The 18,318-nt window shown below is 39.2% G+C and overlaps 2 protein-coding genes across 7 annotated transcripts in view; one reads left to right on the forward strand and one right to left on the reverse strand.

The window, feature by feature from the left end:
- PHKB (phosphorylase kinase regulatory subunit beta) overlaps positions 1-3,112 on the reverse strand; it is a 69,265-nt gene extending 66,153 nt beyond the window's left edge. For 2 of the 6 annotated variants that reach the window (XM_021408299.1, XM_021408295.1), the window contains exon 1: positions 2,910-3,111. In XM_021408299.1, the coding sequence (XP_021263974.1) occupies positions 2,910-2,994 (85 nt within the window). In that variant the 5' untranslated portion in view covers positions 2,995-3,111. Of the gene's footprint in view, positions 1-222; positions 336-2,909 lie in introns of all 6 variants that reach the window. The other 4 variants (XM_021408296.1, XM_021408297.1, XM_021408298.1 and 1 more) reach the window with 4 other exon arrangements.
- ITFG1 (integrin alpha FG-GAP repeat containing 1) overlaps positions 3,221-18,318 on the forward strand; it is a 75,252-nt gene continuing 60,154 nt past the window's right edge. Inside the window, exons 1-6 of the mRNA XM_021408309.1 lie at positions 3,221-3,401; positions 6,091-6,163; positions 6,550-6,695; positions 8,313-8,370; positions 9,364-9,438; positions 11,575-11,669. Coding sequence (XP_021263984.1) covers positions 3,221-3,401; positions 6,091-6,163; positions 6,550-6,695; positions 8,313-8,370; positions 9,364-9,438; positions 11,575-11,669 — 628 coding nt within the window. The remainder of the gene's footprint in view (positions 3,402-6,090; positions 6,164-6,549; positions 6,696-8,312; positions 8,371-9,363; positions 9,439-11,574; positions 11,670-18,318) is intronic.

The following is an 18,318-nucleotide window of genomic DNA, read 5'->3' on the forward strand; positions in this document are numbered from 1 at the left end:
CGGTTCAGAGATTGTTATGCTGATAGATACTTGCAAGAACACACACAAAAAAAGGAAACCCAAATAAAGTAGCAAAAGCTCAACAGTAGATTTCAATTTCCAGAGTTTTTAAGTTACACAGTTCAATAAAGCTGCAAACACAAAACACTGCATGAAACACAAAACAATCATTTTTTGTTGGGTTCAACAGCCACAAACAAAAACACAGAACTGCACACTTACCAAATTTTAAAAAAGCATGCGCAGATGAGGTTCTGTCATCATCCAAACTGGCCATTTCAAATTGGTGCAGCTAATCACAAACGTCTCAGGCTAAGCTACAGCAATTTTCAAAACTGTTTAGTAAATGTTAAAGGCAACCAGCATTAAATTAAGTGAAAGCAATGTTAGTGGAGTTATTAAAATGACAGAGCGTACAGCACAAAGGGTAGTACCATTTTGTTATGTTTTATGCTTTCTCTCTTCCACTCTACAAATCAGTTCTATTTTTCCTTCAGTAAAACTTAACTAAATAGAATGGCACAGGCTATGCCAACTCCATCTTTTGGACACTCCACAGTAGGTTTTTTATTTGATACGGAAATTGCTACTAACATCTACAGATGCTGAATAAGATCTATTTTATATACCTCAGAATTGTATCAAAATATGTGTTTAATTAATACATAGAAAACTGCAAAGCAAAAGTAAGTGCAGAGCTAGAATTCTGCTTATGCACAGTGCTGCCTTTTTCTGAAATGGAATTTACACTGGGATGCTCCTTTCAGTCATACATTGCTTATGGTACTGAATGTCTGTAATCTGAAGTGGAACTGCCAGTTGGAAAGCACAATCAGAAAATACTGTTTGTAGACAAGATGACAAGTTGTTCCAAATTTTTAAAGCAGCTCATGCTCTTTAAAGTAGCTAAAATTTCAGAGGTGGCAGGCTGGACAGCTTGCTGAACATTGTTATGATCTGCTCCCATTAATTATCAGTAGCAACAAATGAAACAGCGCTTTATTATTTATGGAAGAAAAAAATCTCAGTAGAACTTGTTTTTACTGGCCAAATTGTAATTCGGGTTTTAACATACATAGGCAGTCCTACAGGACTGGGTCTCAAATGATACCTTGCTCCCAGCTGTAAAGCATGAAGTACTCACGCATGTGACACACATGTGCCTACACTAGATAGATAGGTTCCATACTTATTTATCTTACTCCAAGCACCACATTAAAAATAGAAGCAGTGCTGTTTGTAAACTGGGACTCAGCATAGATTTCACTCAACTCAGAGCAGTCTGGGGGCACTGCAGCCACTTCCCATGACAATAACAGCCACCATCCTTCTGACTGTGAGAAACTAAGTGTGAGAGCTTTTAAGTTACATGCATTCCTAAATGGTTATAAGAACTGTAGGAGTAAATTTGAGGAACAAGAACATGACTTTCATTTTTAGGTTAGAATGTTACCTGAAATAGCATATATAAAAGTTAATTTCAGAACTAATTCATTTATCACAAAGGTATTTCAACTAGAATAAGGTTTATTTCTTCAGCAAATACATTTATTAAGATTCTAAGTGACAAAACCTCTGAACAGGAAAAGAAGCAACTGAATTCCAACAACAGCTTATCACTATCACAGAAGAGGCTTTCATATGCATTTAATAAAAAAGTAGAAGGCAGCAGCAAAGAAAAAGTCAAGCATTTAAAATCAGCCAAATGCCTTCTACAGCTGCAGAGCCCATCGTGCATGGGAACCCTGAGTCACACGGCCGCATGTTGGCTGAGGGGAACCGCTCGGCCAACATGCGGCCGTGTGACTCAGGGTTCATGTACTAAAGCATGTGGGACCCAGGTTTTATCTTGTACTCTATGGCTACGTTCACAAATCAGTTTGCAGACAGCAGTACTATGTAATCTGTGTTGGCCATCTTTTAATAATGGTAGCTTGCGGATTAGTACTATGCATAAGTAGAAGTTGTCAAGTCTCATCAATGCCAGCATTCCGTAATCAGTTCCTTTGCTATGAGCTCTCCTGAAGGCCCACCTTCCTCCCCCACTGTCTGACCCTCATTGCTACGACAACACAAACATGCAAATAAGGAAATAATGTTTGAGTTCTGCAAGAGTGTGTGACAAACACAGAAGTACCACACAAATCCTTTGGGAAACTGTTTCCACTGCTGCACTACAACATTACCAAGTAAGGCCCTCCTAGTCCTGCATTTAAAAACAACAACAAAACCAAAAAAGAGGGCGTTTGGAAACTCAAGGCACCCTGGTGCACCTCATCCTTCCAACCTGCGGCCTGAAGCAGAACCCAGCTGCCTGCACTCCAAGTTCTGCACAAGAAATTCCCACGTTAAAAATGAATAAAGCTTTACCCTAGGGACACCAGGCAAAAGCTGGGACTTCATTTTTTTTTTTTTTAAGTCTTCATCTGCTCAACCGCTTAACAGCGCCACAGCGCTACCCCCGAAGCAGCTACCCCCAACGCGGGGCTGTCCAGCACCCCCTGCAAGCCTCCGGACCCTCCGTCCCTCAGGGGGCACGCACGCTCAGGCGGCCCAAACCCGCGGCTCGCGTTCCCGCGTGAGGATGGGAGCGGCGCCGTGCCCGGGGAGGGGCAGCTGCGGAGCGGGGCAGCGCGGGCGCGCGGGGCTCCTGAGGCGCGGGACCGCCGTGCACGCGCCGGCAACAGGTGCGCGGCGGGAGGGAGCAGCTCGGGGCGGCCGGGCCCGCGCTGAGTGACACGCGAAGCTGCGGGGAAAGGAGCGGCCCAGGGAAGGACCCGGCCGCGAGGCGAGGGACGGCGGGGTCCGCGAGAGGAAGGAGAGAGCGGAGAGGGGGCAGTTAGTGCGGGGAAAGGCGCCGGCGAGGAGGGGGCGCGGAGCCCTCCCGGGGCAAAGCCGAGAGGTCAGACCTGAACGTTTGCAGCGAGCCCGCAGCTCTAGCATCTTCCAGCTGACGTCGGCCATATGGGCCGCCGCGGCCGCCGCCGCCGCCATCTCGACGAGCCGCCTCCGCTCCCGCCGCTCCGCTCGTACCGGGACGCCGCCGTCCCCTCGGCGCCGCGGCGGCGATCTCCGCGCGGTTACCACCACCGGCCGTAAGCCCGGCGCGGGCCGTCGCGGCGCTGTCGCAAAGCCGCTGGGTCAGCGGGCCGGGCACGCCCCCGCGCTGCCGTAAGTGTGGCGGGCGGGGCGGCGGCGACCGGGGCCGGAGCGGCGTACCATGGCGGGATGCCGCCGCGTGCCGGGGCTGGCGCTGCTCGCGCTGCTCGCCCTGGCGGGGCCCGGCGCCGCGTTGCAGAACGTCACGGCGCAGCTGTTCGGCGCCGAGGCCTACGGCACGCCGGCGGCCTTCGGAGACTTCAACTCGGACAAGCAGACGGACCTGTTCGTGCTGCGCGGAGGTGAGCGCGGGGCGGGGCCGGGCGCGGGCTCGGAAGGTGCTGTGCCCGGGGCCGGGCGCGGGGCTCTGCGCTCCCGCTGCGGGTCGGGCCGCGTGAGCGCCGGGTGCGGGCCCGCGCCTGACAGTGCTGTCCGTGCCGGCGCGCTGTCACCGGGCTCGTGCTGGAGCGGCAGCGGCGAGAAGGGAACTCTTCTCCAGGGTAACGTTGGCGGGTGTGTCACTTCCGAGGTGCTTCCGGCGTGGAAAATGGTATTTGCAGTATGGCATGGCTGCGATTAGGAGAAGAAGTTGGCCTTAAAAGTGAGACAAAGCCCTCGTCCTATGGAGGGGATGGCGACGATGTGAGTTTAGGCTGTTTTCTCGTGCGTCCGTGTTATTTTGGGACGCAGAGGTGAAGAATGTTTGCTGTCGTACAGAGGACAGTTCCACATCAGCCTGCTTAGTGCTGTTGCAGTGCCGGGCTGGGTGAAGTCCCAGGCAGAAAGAAGGCCGTCAGCTGCCTCGGCTCTGTGCTCAGCTGAGGGGAGGGCCCCGATCACAGCACACCGGGGCTCAGTGCCGCCTGTGGCTGCCGGACTGCAGCCCTGTTACCTGGAAACACTGCGGCAGGTGGGGAAACCCACACCTGTTACCTGTTTAATCCACCACCTTCGTCTTCTGTTTGATGCCTCTTCTAACATAGGGCAATCAACAGTTGTTCCCCTGTTGCATTTCAGGGGAGAGTTTTGGAAACTTCACTGGTATCCTCGCTCAGATTTTCAGATAGTGGATTTCAGAGCTACTTAATTGTTGCTTTTCCCTTTTCTTCACCCCCCTGCGTACTCTTTCCCCTTTCTTCTGTATTCTTTGAGGACAAGAACTGCGATCAGCACCAAGGATGTGTATGCCATGGGTTGATGTAGCGGTACTGTGATTTTAGTTTTCTGCTTCTCTGATAATTCCCAGTAGTCTGTTTGTTTTCACTACTGATGAGCACTGAGCCAAACTTTACACAAATCTGTTTTTAGTGGCCATAAAATCTCATTTAGAGAAGCGTGATTAGCATGGAACCCAGTGTGTGTAAAAAATGCATCTGCTTCAGTACCATTACTTTACCACCTAGATGATAAAAGTCCATGGTGTGTATATAGGAACTGTTAAGTCCCGGCCTGAACCACTGACAGCACCTGGTGAAGGGGCGTAGCCAGCCCTGGGAGCACAGGTGGAAGCAATTCACCTGTGCAACTGGAAGGGGTGGACTCTGGCTCCACACCTCCCTAACCTCATTTAAGGGCTGGGAGCCACAAAGGAAGTGTCTCTACTTGGAGATTATCTCCTTTGGAGTGTACAGTGAGCGCTGATCCTTGGAAAAGTGTGAGCAATTCCTTCTTTATTACTGGATTGTGACCTCTGCCTTTCTTGGGTGATCCAAAACTGGCTTAAAGCAGCTATATCTGCTATTGCCTATCCTTACACCGCGAAATAGGAATTACAGCTTTCAGTAGTTGACCCGCATCTTTATTATCAGAAGCTCAACCAGCCAGCAGGCTTCTTCCCCTCATGTGCCAGCCTCAGTTATCTGTGAACATACAGTGCAACCCTGGCTGTATTAGCTTGCCAGATGGGACTGCACTGGTTGCCTCTATCCATTTGGAAAGGGTTTGTTTTCATTTACTCATTTGTTGGCATCTTTTCCTTTGCAAACACATTTATGGCAGCTATCTTTCCTTTTCATACCCAGGAAATTTCTGTTCTGCCCTTTCATAGCTTTGATCTTTGCCACTGAATTATGCCCTTGAAATATGCCCTACTTGCTCCAGTTTAGAGCTGTAGAATTATTTTCAGGTGGATAACCTAGGTCTTAATGTTGGGATGCTACAGGTGAGTTTATTGGAGAATTCAGAAAACAAATGTAATGAAAGATGAGTAAGAAAACTGTATTTTTTTCTTTTAACTCTGAACTGTGATTTTACTTGTAAAATTACAAGGACTGCTCAGAAAGTAATGCCTCCTGTTTTATGTCAGCCCACAGTGTCGGAGGTTGATGTTGTTGGTATGGCAGTAGATGTTAAACCTTCTTGCCAATACCCCGTTACGTTTTGTTGCTGTGTAACAGATAGCAGCAGAGGGGCAGCCTAACAACATGGCATCCGACATGGAAGTGTGGTTGAAGCAACTGTAAGTCTGTGGCTTGTATCACTGTAAATGAGGAAGTTTGGCAGGGAGCCAGGTTACTTCTCTGAGGTTCACTTAACCTGCTTTTGTCATGAGACCTGGCAAAAAAGTATCAGATCCTGCTATGTCAGAGTCAATGTTACAAGAATTCATTTAAGTAAACATTTAAGCTGTAAATGTTTACATAGAACTGATGCCTAATATTTTTCCACAGGTAGTAGTCGCTAATTCGGCATAGGAAGTTTCAAATAGTATGATATCAGTTGCGAAGAGAAAGGTTTAATGCCAAGCCCCAAAGAATATGCTTGACATTAGCATTCCTTTGATGCTAGTAGATGAGGCTAACGATACAATTAGGTTTATAGTATTTTACTGAAGAAGTATTTTGCTCTCTTTCTAATGAGGAGAAAGTGGCTGTATTTTTGATACTGTGAGGAATGACCATTTGTAGAGTAACTCCTGAAGTATTGTTTTATATATAAGCCATTTATGATCCTTATCTATGAGGTTTATTCAGTGTCTTATTTGTTTTGCAGGAAATGAATTGATTATCTTTTTGGCAGACCAAAAGGAACCTTACTTTAAGCCCCGTGTTAAGTTACCAATGAAGTAAGTATTGGTGTTGAATGGTGAAACAATATAAGGGGTGTTTTGTTTTGTTTTGGAAGTGCATCATTACAGTCAGGACTACAACTGTCTGCTGACATTATCTGTTTACCTTTGTGGTTTGGCTCGTGCTTAGGTGAGTTTTTTGAGCAAGAGGTTTGCTGAGTAATATCTGATACTCTTTTGTTTCGCCTTTTTAATTTTGTGGTTCACGTGGCATAATATCTGGAGATGAGTTTTGTCATGCATGCAGTTTAGTAGGTGTGACTTCCCACCTCCTTAGACAATTTGTGTGCTTTGGTTTTTCTTTGTACTCGCGTTCAGTTTTTATGTACCTGTTAGTCCAATTATTTGCATTTGAGGCCTTTTAAATTTGTTTTTAATTCTAGATCTCTAGGCGTTATCATAACCAGTGTAGTTCCTGGAGATTATGATGGTGACTCACAAATGGATGTCCTCCTGACTACCCGAACACAAAATCATGGCAAAGATGAACTTTCAGTGTTCATTTTCTGGGGACACAATCAAACATTAGGTGAGTTGCTGAGACTACTTAGTAACAAGAGATTTTTGGACTTCTTAATAATTCCAAGTATTTTCAGAAAGTTGTGCCACATTACATTTATGCTTAAAGTAATGATTAGCAGCTGTGCAGCTTCATACCCAAGTAGTATTTTGCTGTTAGACAGTATTTAGTAATTAATGTAAGAAAACAAAGCTAAAACTCTTGCTTTTTATATCATGCAACAGGCATAACCAAACAATATTACAGATTGGTAGTAACTAACTAACTAAAGAGCGACTTCTTATGGCTTCCCTACTATACATGTGAACTTCACAAGGTTTATCCCAAAAGACTACCACATTTGATTATAGAACGTGTTAAGAACTTAGTGTACAGTTTAGAGCTTAAATTTTCAAAATGTCACACCTCAACTTACTCACACTAATATAACACTCATACTGCTGTTAAAACCAAATTCTTTAAAGACAAACTCACACTGAAATAGGTTTGAGGGAAGAAGTTGTAAAGTCTCTGTCACTGGAAGTTTTCAAGAACCTTAGACGATCATCTTTCAGCTGCATTCTAGGTATCTAGCAGTGTTCTGATTGTATCTTAGGGTAGAGTCATGGACTATGTGACCACTTGAAGTTTCTTTGTTTTCTGTTGAGTTTGCTAGAAAAGCGTTTTGGGAAGAGTTTACACTTTGAGGAAGAACCAAAAAGCCACAGAAAATTATCTTAAGTGTACAAAACCTATTGAAAAATAATATTATGAACAACTATATTATAAAGCAGTTATAGATGAGGCAAATGATGGATAGCCTTAGAGGCCATTGCTGCGTGAGCAGCCCAGGAAAGTGCATTGGATTGAGTGTTGAGAGAAGAATGTAGCTGTAGCTTTAGGAAGAACATGAAGGATTTAGATGAACTTATGCTGTCATACTTGTGCCTCTCCTAAAGTGTGTTTATTCACAAGTGGAGCTTAGAAAGGAGTCAGAGGTTGGTATGCAGTGAGGCTACTGGAAAGGTATGTGGTGCTTACTTGGATAATGGAACTATGACAAATCAAGAGCAGGGTAATGTGGAGACTGGAATTAAGACAAAAAAGTACAGGGAGATAGGGGAACAGGAATGATGCGGCAAAGAGTTGGGATTGTAAGTGAAAGTGAAGTCTGAGATGTGATAACCTGATTAAGACTTAAAATCCTCATTTCGCATTTAAGCAGTCTACCTCTAATCTCAACTTTAAATGTGCAGTGGATCTTGTTAGCAATATATTTTATAGTGACAAAATATTAAACAGAAGTCCTGTATGCAATGATAAAATTGGATTCTCTTCATCCCATCTAGTTCAGATTTCATATGAGTATGGGATTGCATAAAGTAGATTTCACTAAGATCTGTTTATCTGCTGGAAGTTTCAGCGGAGAGAGAAGCAGCTTCAGCATTTGAGCTAGTACTTACCTTTCCTGTCCAAAATTAAAAGCTTAAATTTATCTTTAATCTCCAGGTACCATTTTGTTTTGTATGCTTTTTTTTCTTATCATAAAATTAATAGTTCTAAACTAATAGAAGAAGGATTATATTTGCTAAATATTACTGTCATAATATACTGGTAACTTAATAGAATGAAATTTTCTGTTTTCAGATCTTAACCATAAAACTATGATAAATAAGACTTTTCATGATGAGCCTCTAGTAATGGAGTAAGTATAGTCTACCTTTTTAGATAAAGTGTTTTGTAATAGTGACTAATAGCAACTGGAGAAGTATGTTTTAACACTAAAATTTAAAACATGCTCCTTTCAAGAAGAGGGTGGTTTGTGGTTTATCGAGTGACCTCATAAAAGATGACAAAACATAGATTTGTAAAGATGGCTGAGATAATATATATCAGCCTCACCATAGTAATTAAATAAACTTTGCAATTTTTTTATTTCAGTACTCAGTGTTTTATGCAAAAAAGAGCAATTTATTTGTTGTGAATTTCAAAGGAAAAAAAAACACAAACACCTTACTGGCTTATCCCAGTGAAAATATTCATTTCTTAGCTTGACTGAAAAATATGTGGAAAATAGAGCAGGAAGGGCAGGCAGCAGGTACTTGGGGGGCAGGAGCAAGTTTCTGCTCTTTCTGCATAAAGCTGTTACTTCTTGTAAGCAATGTATATTGTATTTTCATCTTATATTTATGCCTTATTTGCAATGTCAAATAAGATGCATTTAGTTGGTTATGCTGCCGAAACCTCATCATCTTCCAGTGGTGATGAAATTCAAACCTTGTTCATTAAACTCCTGTTCATGTAAGTGTATGTTTCTACAAGAATCATTTATGTTTCTGGGAACTGGAGATTCCTTGTTTTGGGAAGAGTGGAACAGGTAAGAGACTTGAGTGAGAAGTTTTTGATCAGTTCTGCATTCTTAAATTTGAAGAAGTCTTTAAGAGAAATAACTAGAAATACATTTTCTTGTTAAGTAACATAAAGTGACTTACACAACTGGGAAATGAAATGCGTGGCATAGTTTAAAATACTTAGAGGCCTTTGAACTACTGCTAGCAGCTCAGAGAGAAGCCTACACAGCTGAAAATTCTTAATCGCCTGTTGGGTAATTGCTAATTAAATACAGGATCAGTAAAGAATGGTCAGTTTTGACTCCTGTAACGAGTAAGGTAATACTCAAACTCCTTTTCACTTTCAGCTTTAATGGTGACTTGATTCCTGATGTCTTTGGTGTCACAAGTGATTCAGATAAGCCACAGATACTGACAGGCGGGTAAGCTAAGTGTTTATTAGCATGAATTTCAATAACTTGTTCATCCTCTTCTCTTTAGAGACATAAGACTGGAGCTGTGTGAACTCGAGTCTTCTTTCCACATGTGTGTGTGAACATTCTTTTGCAGCACCTAACTGTGTTAAGCTATTCATTAAGAAAAATATTTGATTTGCTTTGTGGGTTTCCTAAAAAGATTTTTGCAGAAGGCAGACTGCTGAGTAACAATATAAGCTTGTGTGCCAGCGATGTTCTCTGTAATGTATTTTCTGCTACAAGGAGTAGTTAAGGCCACTTTGCAGCACTTAAGAGTTGTCAGGGGTTCTGTGTGATGGGATTGCAGTAAAGGGGACTAAGTTTATGATTCAAGTTTCTGCTAGCCTTGGGATTTCTGTTATGGGACTAGCTAGCAGATGCTGGGATAAAAAAGTTTAATGGGAAATCTCAACGATTGGTAAGGAATATGAAAAAGACTATTTTTAACTGTTACAAATGCTCTAAAATTTAACAGTTTTACTGTTAATCTCTAAAATTAAACAATAACATCTAACAATGAATTATTGGGGGGAAAAAATCCAGATCTAGGCTTGTTTATTCTTACAGGGTTGGGCCTTTAACGATTTAATTCTAGCTTGGTATTTTGCAGCTTTTAAGTGGAACTGGATAACATTATTTTGAATGCTGTTTAGTATTGCTAACATAGAAACTTGCAGCTCCCTGTGTTTAATAAGAAATGCAGGTGTTGATGTAGCCACTGTTTTAGGTTCATGTGCAGTCAATACTTCTTTGTTCTAAAAGAAAGTATGTGTTGAGAATTCTTTGCGTTCCTGTGTGGTTTTCTTGAGCTATTGTTTTAAGAGGTCTATTACCACAGGAGAAATCAATCACATGATTGCTCTGTCTCTATGGCAACTATACATCAGCTTTCTGTTGTGCATCTCCATGGCCCTTAAGAAATGTTTGTCTGTTTTTGTTTTTTTAATTTTCCCCCATCATTAAGTATTAGTTTGATAAGTGTATTTAACAAGTCTGTACCTGTTGCTGATTACAAGTTGTTTTCATTTCCTCGGAGATGATTTGGAAGTAACATAGGGCAAATAACATTTAAATGTGTAGTTGAAAACCATACACCCTTCTTGGCAATATGTCTTTGTTCATTAACCCTAGCTTGAATTTCATTTCTTTTTTTTTTTTAAATTGATGGCTTGTGCAACAGAGCTTTCACATTTACTGCACTTCATGAAAACAACAGTAGATACTGAAAAATTTGAGCTTTGGAAAAAAGGAAAATGGGGGTCAGATGTTTCATTTTTTTCTTGAAATCTTTTTAGTAGCATGTTGAAACAAATAAACTTTTAGGTCAAAATAAGACTGAGCTATAGGTAACAACATAAGGAATGTCTTATGTGGAAAAAAACTTTATTTCAACTCCTCAGAAAAACATTTTTCTACTTATAAATTTGAAAACATTCTAAATCATACTAGAGCTGCATAACTAACTTTCTTGGTGTAACTTCAAAAACGAGTGCATCAAAAACACTAGAAAATACTTCATTATTTCTTTAAGGGGGCAGGGGATTGTTTATTATCATGGTTTTCTTTATTATTATTCTTGTTTATTTCTTATATAAAACTTTCAGAAAAAGACAAGAAATTGTATCGCCTCCTTGGGAAATGACATCATTAGCGTATGCTCTATCCTATGTAGCAGGCATGAGCTATTTCAACAGCATGTCATTACGTCCATTTTTTCATCTGTTGATCCAAAGGAGATTTCAGAAGTACTGATAGTAAAAACTGCTTGAGAAAAAGGGGAGGGCAGGGAAGTTTTTCAGGATTTATAGTGGTGGAAGTCCAGGCTCTACATTTCATCATAGTGATGCTTTTCTGTACAAATAAAGTTATTTTAGAAACTTAATGTAACAGAAGTTCCTCCTCTATGAATCACCTTTCACAAAACCTTTCAAGCAGTTACTTACTACTCTATTTAGTATATTATAAGCTAAGTTGTAATGTTCACTTAACAGTAGAAGAATGCAACTTATGTTCAGTTTTGTTGTTTTTTTTAAAGGTATATTGTCATGGTTAACAGACTGTTAGCACTGATGAAATGTATTGCTTTTTCTTCTTGCCTTGTAGGAACTTATCACGGCATGCTACATTAGATACTCAAAGTAGAATGTATGTACCACACTCCCATGCTTTTATAGACTTAAATAATGACTTCACAGCTGGTAAGTCATAAGTGCTTAAGAATTTCCTAAAAATATTTATCATTTTAATTTATTAAATTAAGTATTAAATTATAAATTAATCATCACAATATTGTATATTGTATATATATATTTCTAATATTTTGGACGTTTTTATTGACAGTTGTTATGAGTTGGTTTTAGAATGCTCTGTTCAGTAACTACTGCCTTGCTACTTCTGATTTTTAATCAATATCTACACTTCAAATAATGCTGTATTTTTAAAATTAAAAATGCCAGAATTAATAATATAATAGAATTTTCTGGTTTATAACTTAATGATAATTAATGCTTGTTCTGAATAATTGTTTGCCATCAAAGCATCTTCTTCTTGGTGATGTTTCTCTACTGTTCAGAGTTCGCAACTCTGTCAGGTGCTTTACTGCATTTCCTTCATTTTCATTCTGAAAATAGTTCCTTGAGAGAAGTGTTTTCAACACTGGGCTTAACTCATAATTTGTTTTTTGAAGATGTCAGTGTGATTTCATTCCACTTTGTTATAGTTTATTCTAGCACTGAGAAAATTGCAAATGAGACTTCTTATTCTATTACAATATGAGCAATCCTATAAGCTATTTATAATTCAGTATTCACAAAAAATGCTGAAGACAACTTCTCTTGTGGTAGATAAACTGTATTCTTGTTTTGTTGATGGTGATTTTGTTTTATTTAATATTTGTTTAGGTCATATATGTAACGCATCTTAGCCTTCAATTAGCAGAGGTCTGTTTATCACTTATGTGGTTCATATCTCAGTGTATTTAAACATCTTGCTGAACTTCATTTACTTTCTTAAAATGCTAAATGGGTTTTGAAATGCTTTCTCTTCTGCTAAATGTGCTTTTTACATCAATTCATGTATGGTAGTTTGGTAAGGAGAGATTATTTTTTTTCCCTTTATAGTAGTATGGGAATGAGAGAGGAAAGAGTCCATAAACTTAATTAATAAGCTTTTCATTTTCAGGGATTAAGTTAATTACTTTAGCGTATAGTCAAACTAATACTCGTTTCTGGCACACTGCTGCATGAAGCTGTCAAGTGGAAATTCCAACTGGAAAATTAAGTGTATGGTTGCTTACTATAATCAGTGTCATGTCAATAAGCAGTGCTAAGGCACTTAGCTCAATACACTCTTTGGAATTTCGTTTGGGCAGAGAAGAGGTCCGTTCCAGGTAATTTTTTTAAAATGAATGTATGGACATCAAAGTTCACAGGTCAATAACGGTAGAACTCCTAAGTTGTTTCTGTGGATCAGTCACAGTTAGAACAATTTTTGCAAGAGTACTCAAAGCTATCTATGACAACCGAGTTAGCCTTCAAAATGTCCAGAAAGTTCCAGTTAATGCTGGTGATACCCAAAAATTTATCTATACAATACAAATAGATGGCAGTATCTGTGTGGGGAGTGCTAGGAGCTTTTATATTTGTGTGTGGAGGTGTGAATAGAAGCTTCTGGGAAACCTCCTCACTCAAAGACACAGATTTTTATTTCCTTCTAACGGCACAGATATAAGTCCTCAGGCTGGAATCTATGTTATGTTAGAGCAGTTTAAGGAAAACTTCAAGAAAAATAATTCATTCTGAGAAGAAAAACTGAAAAAATATTACAATTGAATTATTTTCTTTAAAATAACTTTTTGTTAGTAATATGGGAAGCTGCTTTTGCTAACCCTATGAAAACTAGATCAACAGTCAGCAAGGCATATGTTGCAGAAAAATAATACTTTCAGTGATATCTGATATTTCATGGCTGACATGTTATTCCAGGACTGCCTGCTGCCAAAATGAAAAGCCACCTGGTCCTGACTGTACATTTATGGCAGTTTGCTCTCATCTGCTCTAGTAACTGTATGAGGGAGAGGGTGTAGAACATGATTCATTTTCACTTGAGTTATGAAGCTGATCCAAGTTATCATAGAGCTTCAGGGTTGCCAGAGCTAGCGTAAGCACAGAGAGAAGATAGCCTCCTCTTTTTAGTAGCAGCAGATGTACATAGTTTGCCTGTATTCAAGCATGAAATTGCACCTTGAGACTCATTGTGCCTCTTTCAAAAAAATACCTGTTTAGTGCTCTCACAGTGTCTTCTTTAATTTGTGCTAGGCTGTACAGAGTTTGGCAAGTGACTCCTGGAAGTAATAATAAAAGTAGTCAGCTGTGGTGTGGTTTTGTTTACTTGTCTTTAAGTAAAAGCAAAAAAAAAAAATAATAACCCGTATGTAACTGCATACCTGGTACTGGTAATACTGGGATTGTAAGTGCCCTCTGCCAAACAGTGCCTAAATAATGGGCTGATACTGCTGAAGAATGCACACAACTATCCTGTGTCTCTGTGCATTCTGGGTAGACTTCACAGGACAGCTCAGTGTTTCTCCTATTTGTTTAGCTCTGTTCCTAGTCAGTGTAGCTGGGGCAGCACAGCCTTACACCACCAGGAAAGGGAGGGTACCATTCATGCTATATTATTTCTCGGTGTAATCTGTTATTGATTGATTGAGGTAAAGCTAGTGAAAATGAGAGAGTTCTTGTGACAATCTTAACATGTGCTGCCATTCTTGATTTGGAGCAAAATTTGTTAAGGATAGATTTTGGTCCATGTTAAAATCCTATTAATTACAAGGGAGGAACTGACAAGGATGCAGAAATGTAGTCTGCATGTGGAAATCCTGCTGTCCAAAAGACTTGATACTATTATGGCATTCAGTGCTGCTGTGGTGCTTTTTAAGTGGGAAAAAAAAATATGATCACTATTTATGATTATGAAGATTAAAAAACCCTTCAGAATGCCCAATGTTCACTTTTTATTAAGACATTTTTCTAATGTTCTGAAATGTTTTGGGGCTCTTTGTATTGTACAACAGATGCAGCCAATTCAGTGGTTTTTACGCTAGGCTATTTTTGGTAACTCCATTATTATAAACAGCTTAGGAGATTTAAAGTGTGCTTGACATTCAAAAAACTAATAATAAAATCAAAAATCCTCTCTGAGCTGAGAATCTTTTCTGCTAGTTTATTGTCTAATCCATTTTCAACCTGCCAAGATATAAACGCTCGAAACAGAGATTTTAATGGGCACGTTTCTCCTGCTCTGGGTGAAATGAAGTCAAATTGTTCTGATTTCATTATATGAGAACATGTTCATAAAGATGTTTTTAATCCCCAACAATGCTTCATGAAAGGCTAACTGTGTAAGGATTTCATAAATCCAAAAATCCACTAACCAGAACAAAGATAATACTAATCTTTCTTGGTGAGATTTAAACTATATTGTTTCAGATAGTAATGCTGCTGCTGTTTTCCAATTAAACCATCGTCATGTCTATTTTTATAATTTTTAATTAGGTATGTAACTTTAAGTTAGGCTAGTAATATTAAATAATCCATGCAAAAATCTGCAATATAAAATTTTTCCCTAAGGATCTATTTGTGCTTTGTGGATAAGGATTAAAAAAAAAATCCAACAAAAATTTTAAGCGTCTTCTTCATGTGCATTAAGTGTGTGCTTCTCAGGGAAGAGTATCTAGTTCACAGAATGGCTGCGTTTGGACGGGGCGTCTGGAGATTGTCTAGTTCAGCCTGCCTGATGCGGGATTAGAGCAGGTTGCTTGAAGTTATGTCCAGTTGTGTTTTGAATGACTCCAAGGACGGAAGCTCTGCAACCTCCCTGGGCAATGTTTTCCAGCATTTAACTGCTCTGACAGCAGAAAAAGTGTTACATTTAAGTGGAATTTCTTGTATTTCAGTTTGTGCCTATTGTCTTTCATTCTGCTGCTGGGTGCCAACCAGAAAAGAATCTGGCTTTGCCAGACTTTGTACATATGCACATATGTTGTCAAAAAGCAATTTAATTTTAAATATTTAATCTTAATGTTTTTAAAACAGTACAGGAAGTTGCGTAGTGTATATAGTATAGTACTCATTTTTACCTCATAGTTACACATCATAATACCTCAACTTTAGTAAGTCACACACTTCCCTAGTGTGATGTGCACTGCTGAAGTGATACAAAAAAAACATATGGCCATTGGGAAATGTTCTAGCTGTTCAAAACAAAGAACACTGAAATTAACACTGAACTTGAGATAAAAATAGTGAAAATTTCTGTTATTTGCTAGGTTTATCAGTATATGCATTTCAGTGTTATAGCTGAATTTTTATTCAGCAGTTCATTGAAGAGTTTCATTTCTTATAATTAAGTGAAAAGTAAGATATAACTGGGTAAAAAACACAAATTTAACTGTGTGTCTACTGTCATGGTTTTATGATTTAAAGTTTGATTGTTCCCCAACAATAAAATTATATTTTAAAATGAGATGGTGGTGTTTTTCCTCTTGGAATTTGAAATTCCAAGTCTTAACTTCAGCGTGGAGGAAACGCTATGTGTATGTAATTGCAGAGTTTCATAGATCTAGACATATGAGACACTGGCTATATTTTAAAATGTTGTATTCATTCACCTATTTTTTTCCTTCACACCTGAATTGTACAGCTTTAATCTGGAACCCATTTTTTTTATTTGCAAGGGATCTGAACTTTCAGCCTAGACATTTGAGGTCAGAATTGCATCTTACATCAATGTCATATTTTACAAATGCTCTGAGATAGACTGAAAGATGAGAAAAATGTGATGACCCTTGTTAGAATGGGGTTTCTGGGTGTCTAGTTGTACATAATCACAGTTATTAGCTAGTTTAAGAACATAATCTTAAAGTTAATATCAATAGGCTTGTCTGAACAGATTAAGGTGTGTTTTATAGAGCAGGACTCTCTAAATGAGCATTTCCAAACGACACCCCTTGAGTAAGAGACCTGTCTTAAAAACGTCATATCCTCAGACTGGAAGTTACACATCACGTAACGTAAGTATTTGAACAGGATTTAATGCTTACAGCTTCCAGCAAGATAGAAAGTAAATTCTGTTTGTATTAATCCACTCAGTTCAAAGTCGGTAGGAACTCGGTATTTCTCAGAAACGTGTGTCAGATGTGTTAGTCAAGAGATGGAGATAGTACTGTTTATTGAGTAAACAGTGTTCCCAACACGGTCATCACACTGAAAACTTTACAGTTGAAATACGTGAACTCAGAGATGGAGAGGAAGTGTTACAGCTGGAAACAGAGGCCAAGTCAAGTAAAAAGGACTTGAGAAAGGCCACCCAGAACTGCTGTATAGTTGGGTACTGATACAAATCATCTATTTCAAGCTAGGTAACAGATATTTTGGTTTTGCCGTTGTTGTTTTGTATCAGTCTGCAATTTCAGATAAATATCTCGAACCAAGCAAAAGCTTAAATTTAGCATAGGTACTAGATAAACATTGATTAAACTGTCTTAATGTAAGCTCTCACAGGTTTATTGAGTGCTTTCTCAGAAGCTGAAATTTTTGGAATAGTGATTATTTAGCTTCATGTCTTTTTACTTTTTTTTTAACTTGATGGTTGCTAATTAAAACTTATTAAAGCATTAGTTGTTCAGTTAGGGCTTTTGTGTTCTTTCTAAGCCAAAGTATTTAAGTACTGTAGCAAAAGTATTACTGATGAACCTGTATTTACTAACTGTTAAGTTTACAAGTCTTCTGTTAAGAAATAGGTCACATCTCTGCAAATATTAAAAAAAAAAAAAGTAAAAAAAGTTCAGAAGTGTGAGACAAACTACCTTGGACTCTCAGTCATGCTGCAGCTTCTATCATAGTGAGAGATGTATCATTGAGTGCTATGAAAGATATCTGACATACTAAATATTTTGTGCCTTATTTGGTTCTGTGATTCAAAAGTTTGGAAATACTGCTTTTGCAGCCTGTCTTGTGTTGAACACCAGCACATGGTGTGCATAATTGCAGATATTTCTGGAACTGCTTACAGACAGTGAAGGAAAAATCATAAATTTGATTTTGGGAAGACTGAAGTGGGAACAGTCATTACTCAGAAACAGCTTGGTATAAGCTAATTGCCAGTCTCTTTACTGGCTTCTGATGGTTAATTTTCTTATGTTGTTTTGCTTTAGGAATCTAGAAACTTAATGTCTCAGAACATTTACGATGTGTTTTCTCTTTGATTCCTATTTAGTTTAAACACATATATGTAGATGGCTTTCTTCTTGAAAACCATTCATTCAGTTTTCCCAAGTCATTTTTCTGTTGTAATCAGTTAAACCTTGATTCCGAAGACACCGTAATCCTTGATGTCAGATTGTTATTCAGTTAGATTTTCTTTTTTGGTGAGTTGTGTCTTGGTAGAAGGTAGTAAACCCTCTGCATGTAATTTATCATTAAAGCTTATTTTATGCAGTAGATCTGTGTTTATTCTCTATCAAAACAACCAGGCTCTTTATGTTTGTAAACAAATTATCTAGCCTTTTAAAACTTAGCTCAAGTGGCATTTTAAAAATGTGCAGTGTGTGTATATTCATGTGTATATATGCAAATGTGTGCAGACTGTCTTCGTTTGAAGTCATTTTTTTTTTGCTTTTTCCCCAAACAAACATTCAGTAATGCCCTGTCACTCTTCTGTGCCTTGAGAAGGGACAGATTTTCATTTCTCACCTGCAGAAATTTCTGATAACAGATTACAGCAAGTAATGGAAGCAAAAATGCATTATGTAAAATAGATGGGAAGTATTTTGAAGAACCACAACGA

This window comes from Numida meleagris, chromosome 10 (assembly GCF_002078875.1).
Source record: "Numida meleagris isolate 19003 breed g44 Domestic line chromosome 10, NumMel1.0, whole genome shotgun sequence".
NCBI classification, from domain to species: domain Eukaryota; kingdom Metazoa; phylum Chordata; class Aves; order Galliformes; family Numididae; genus Numida; species Numida meleagris.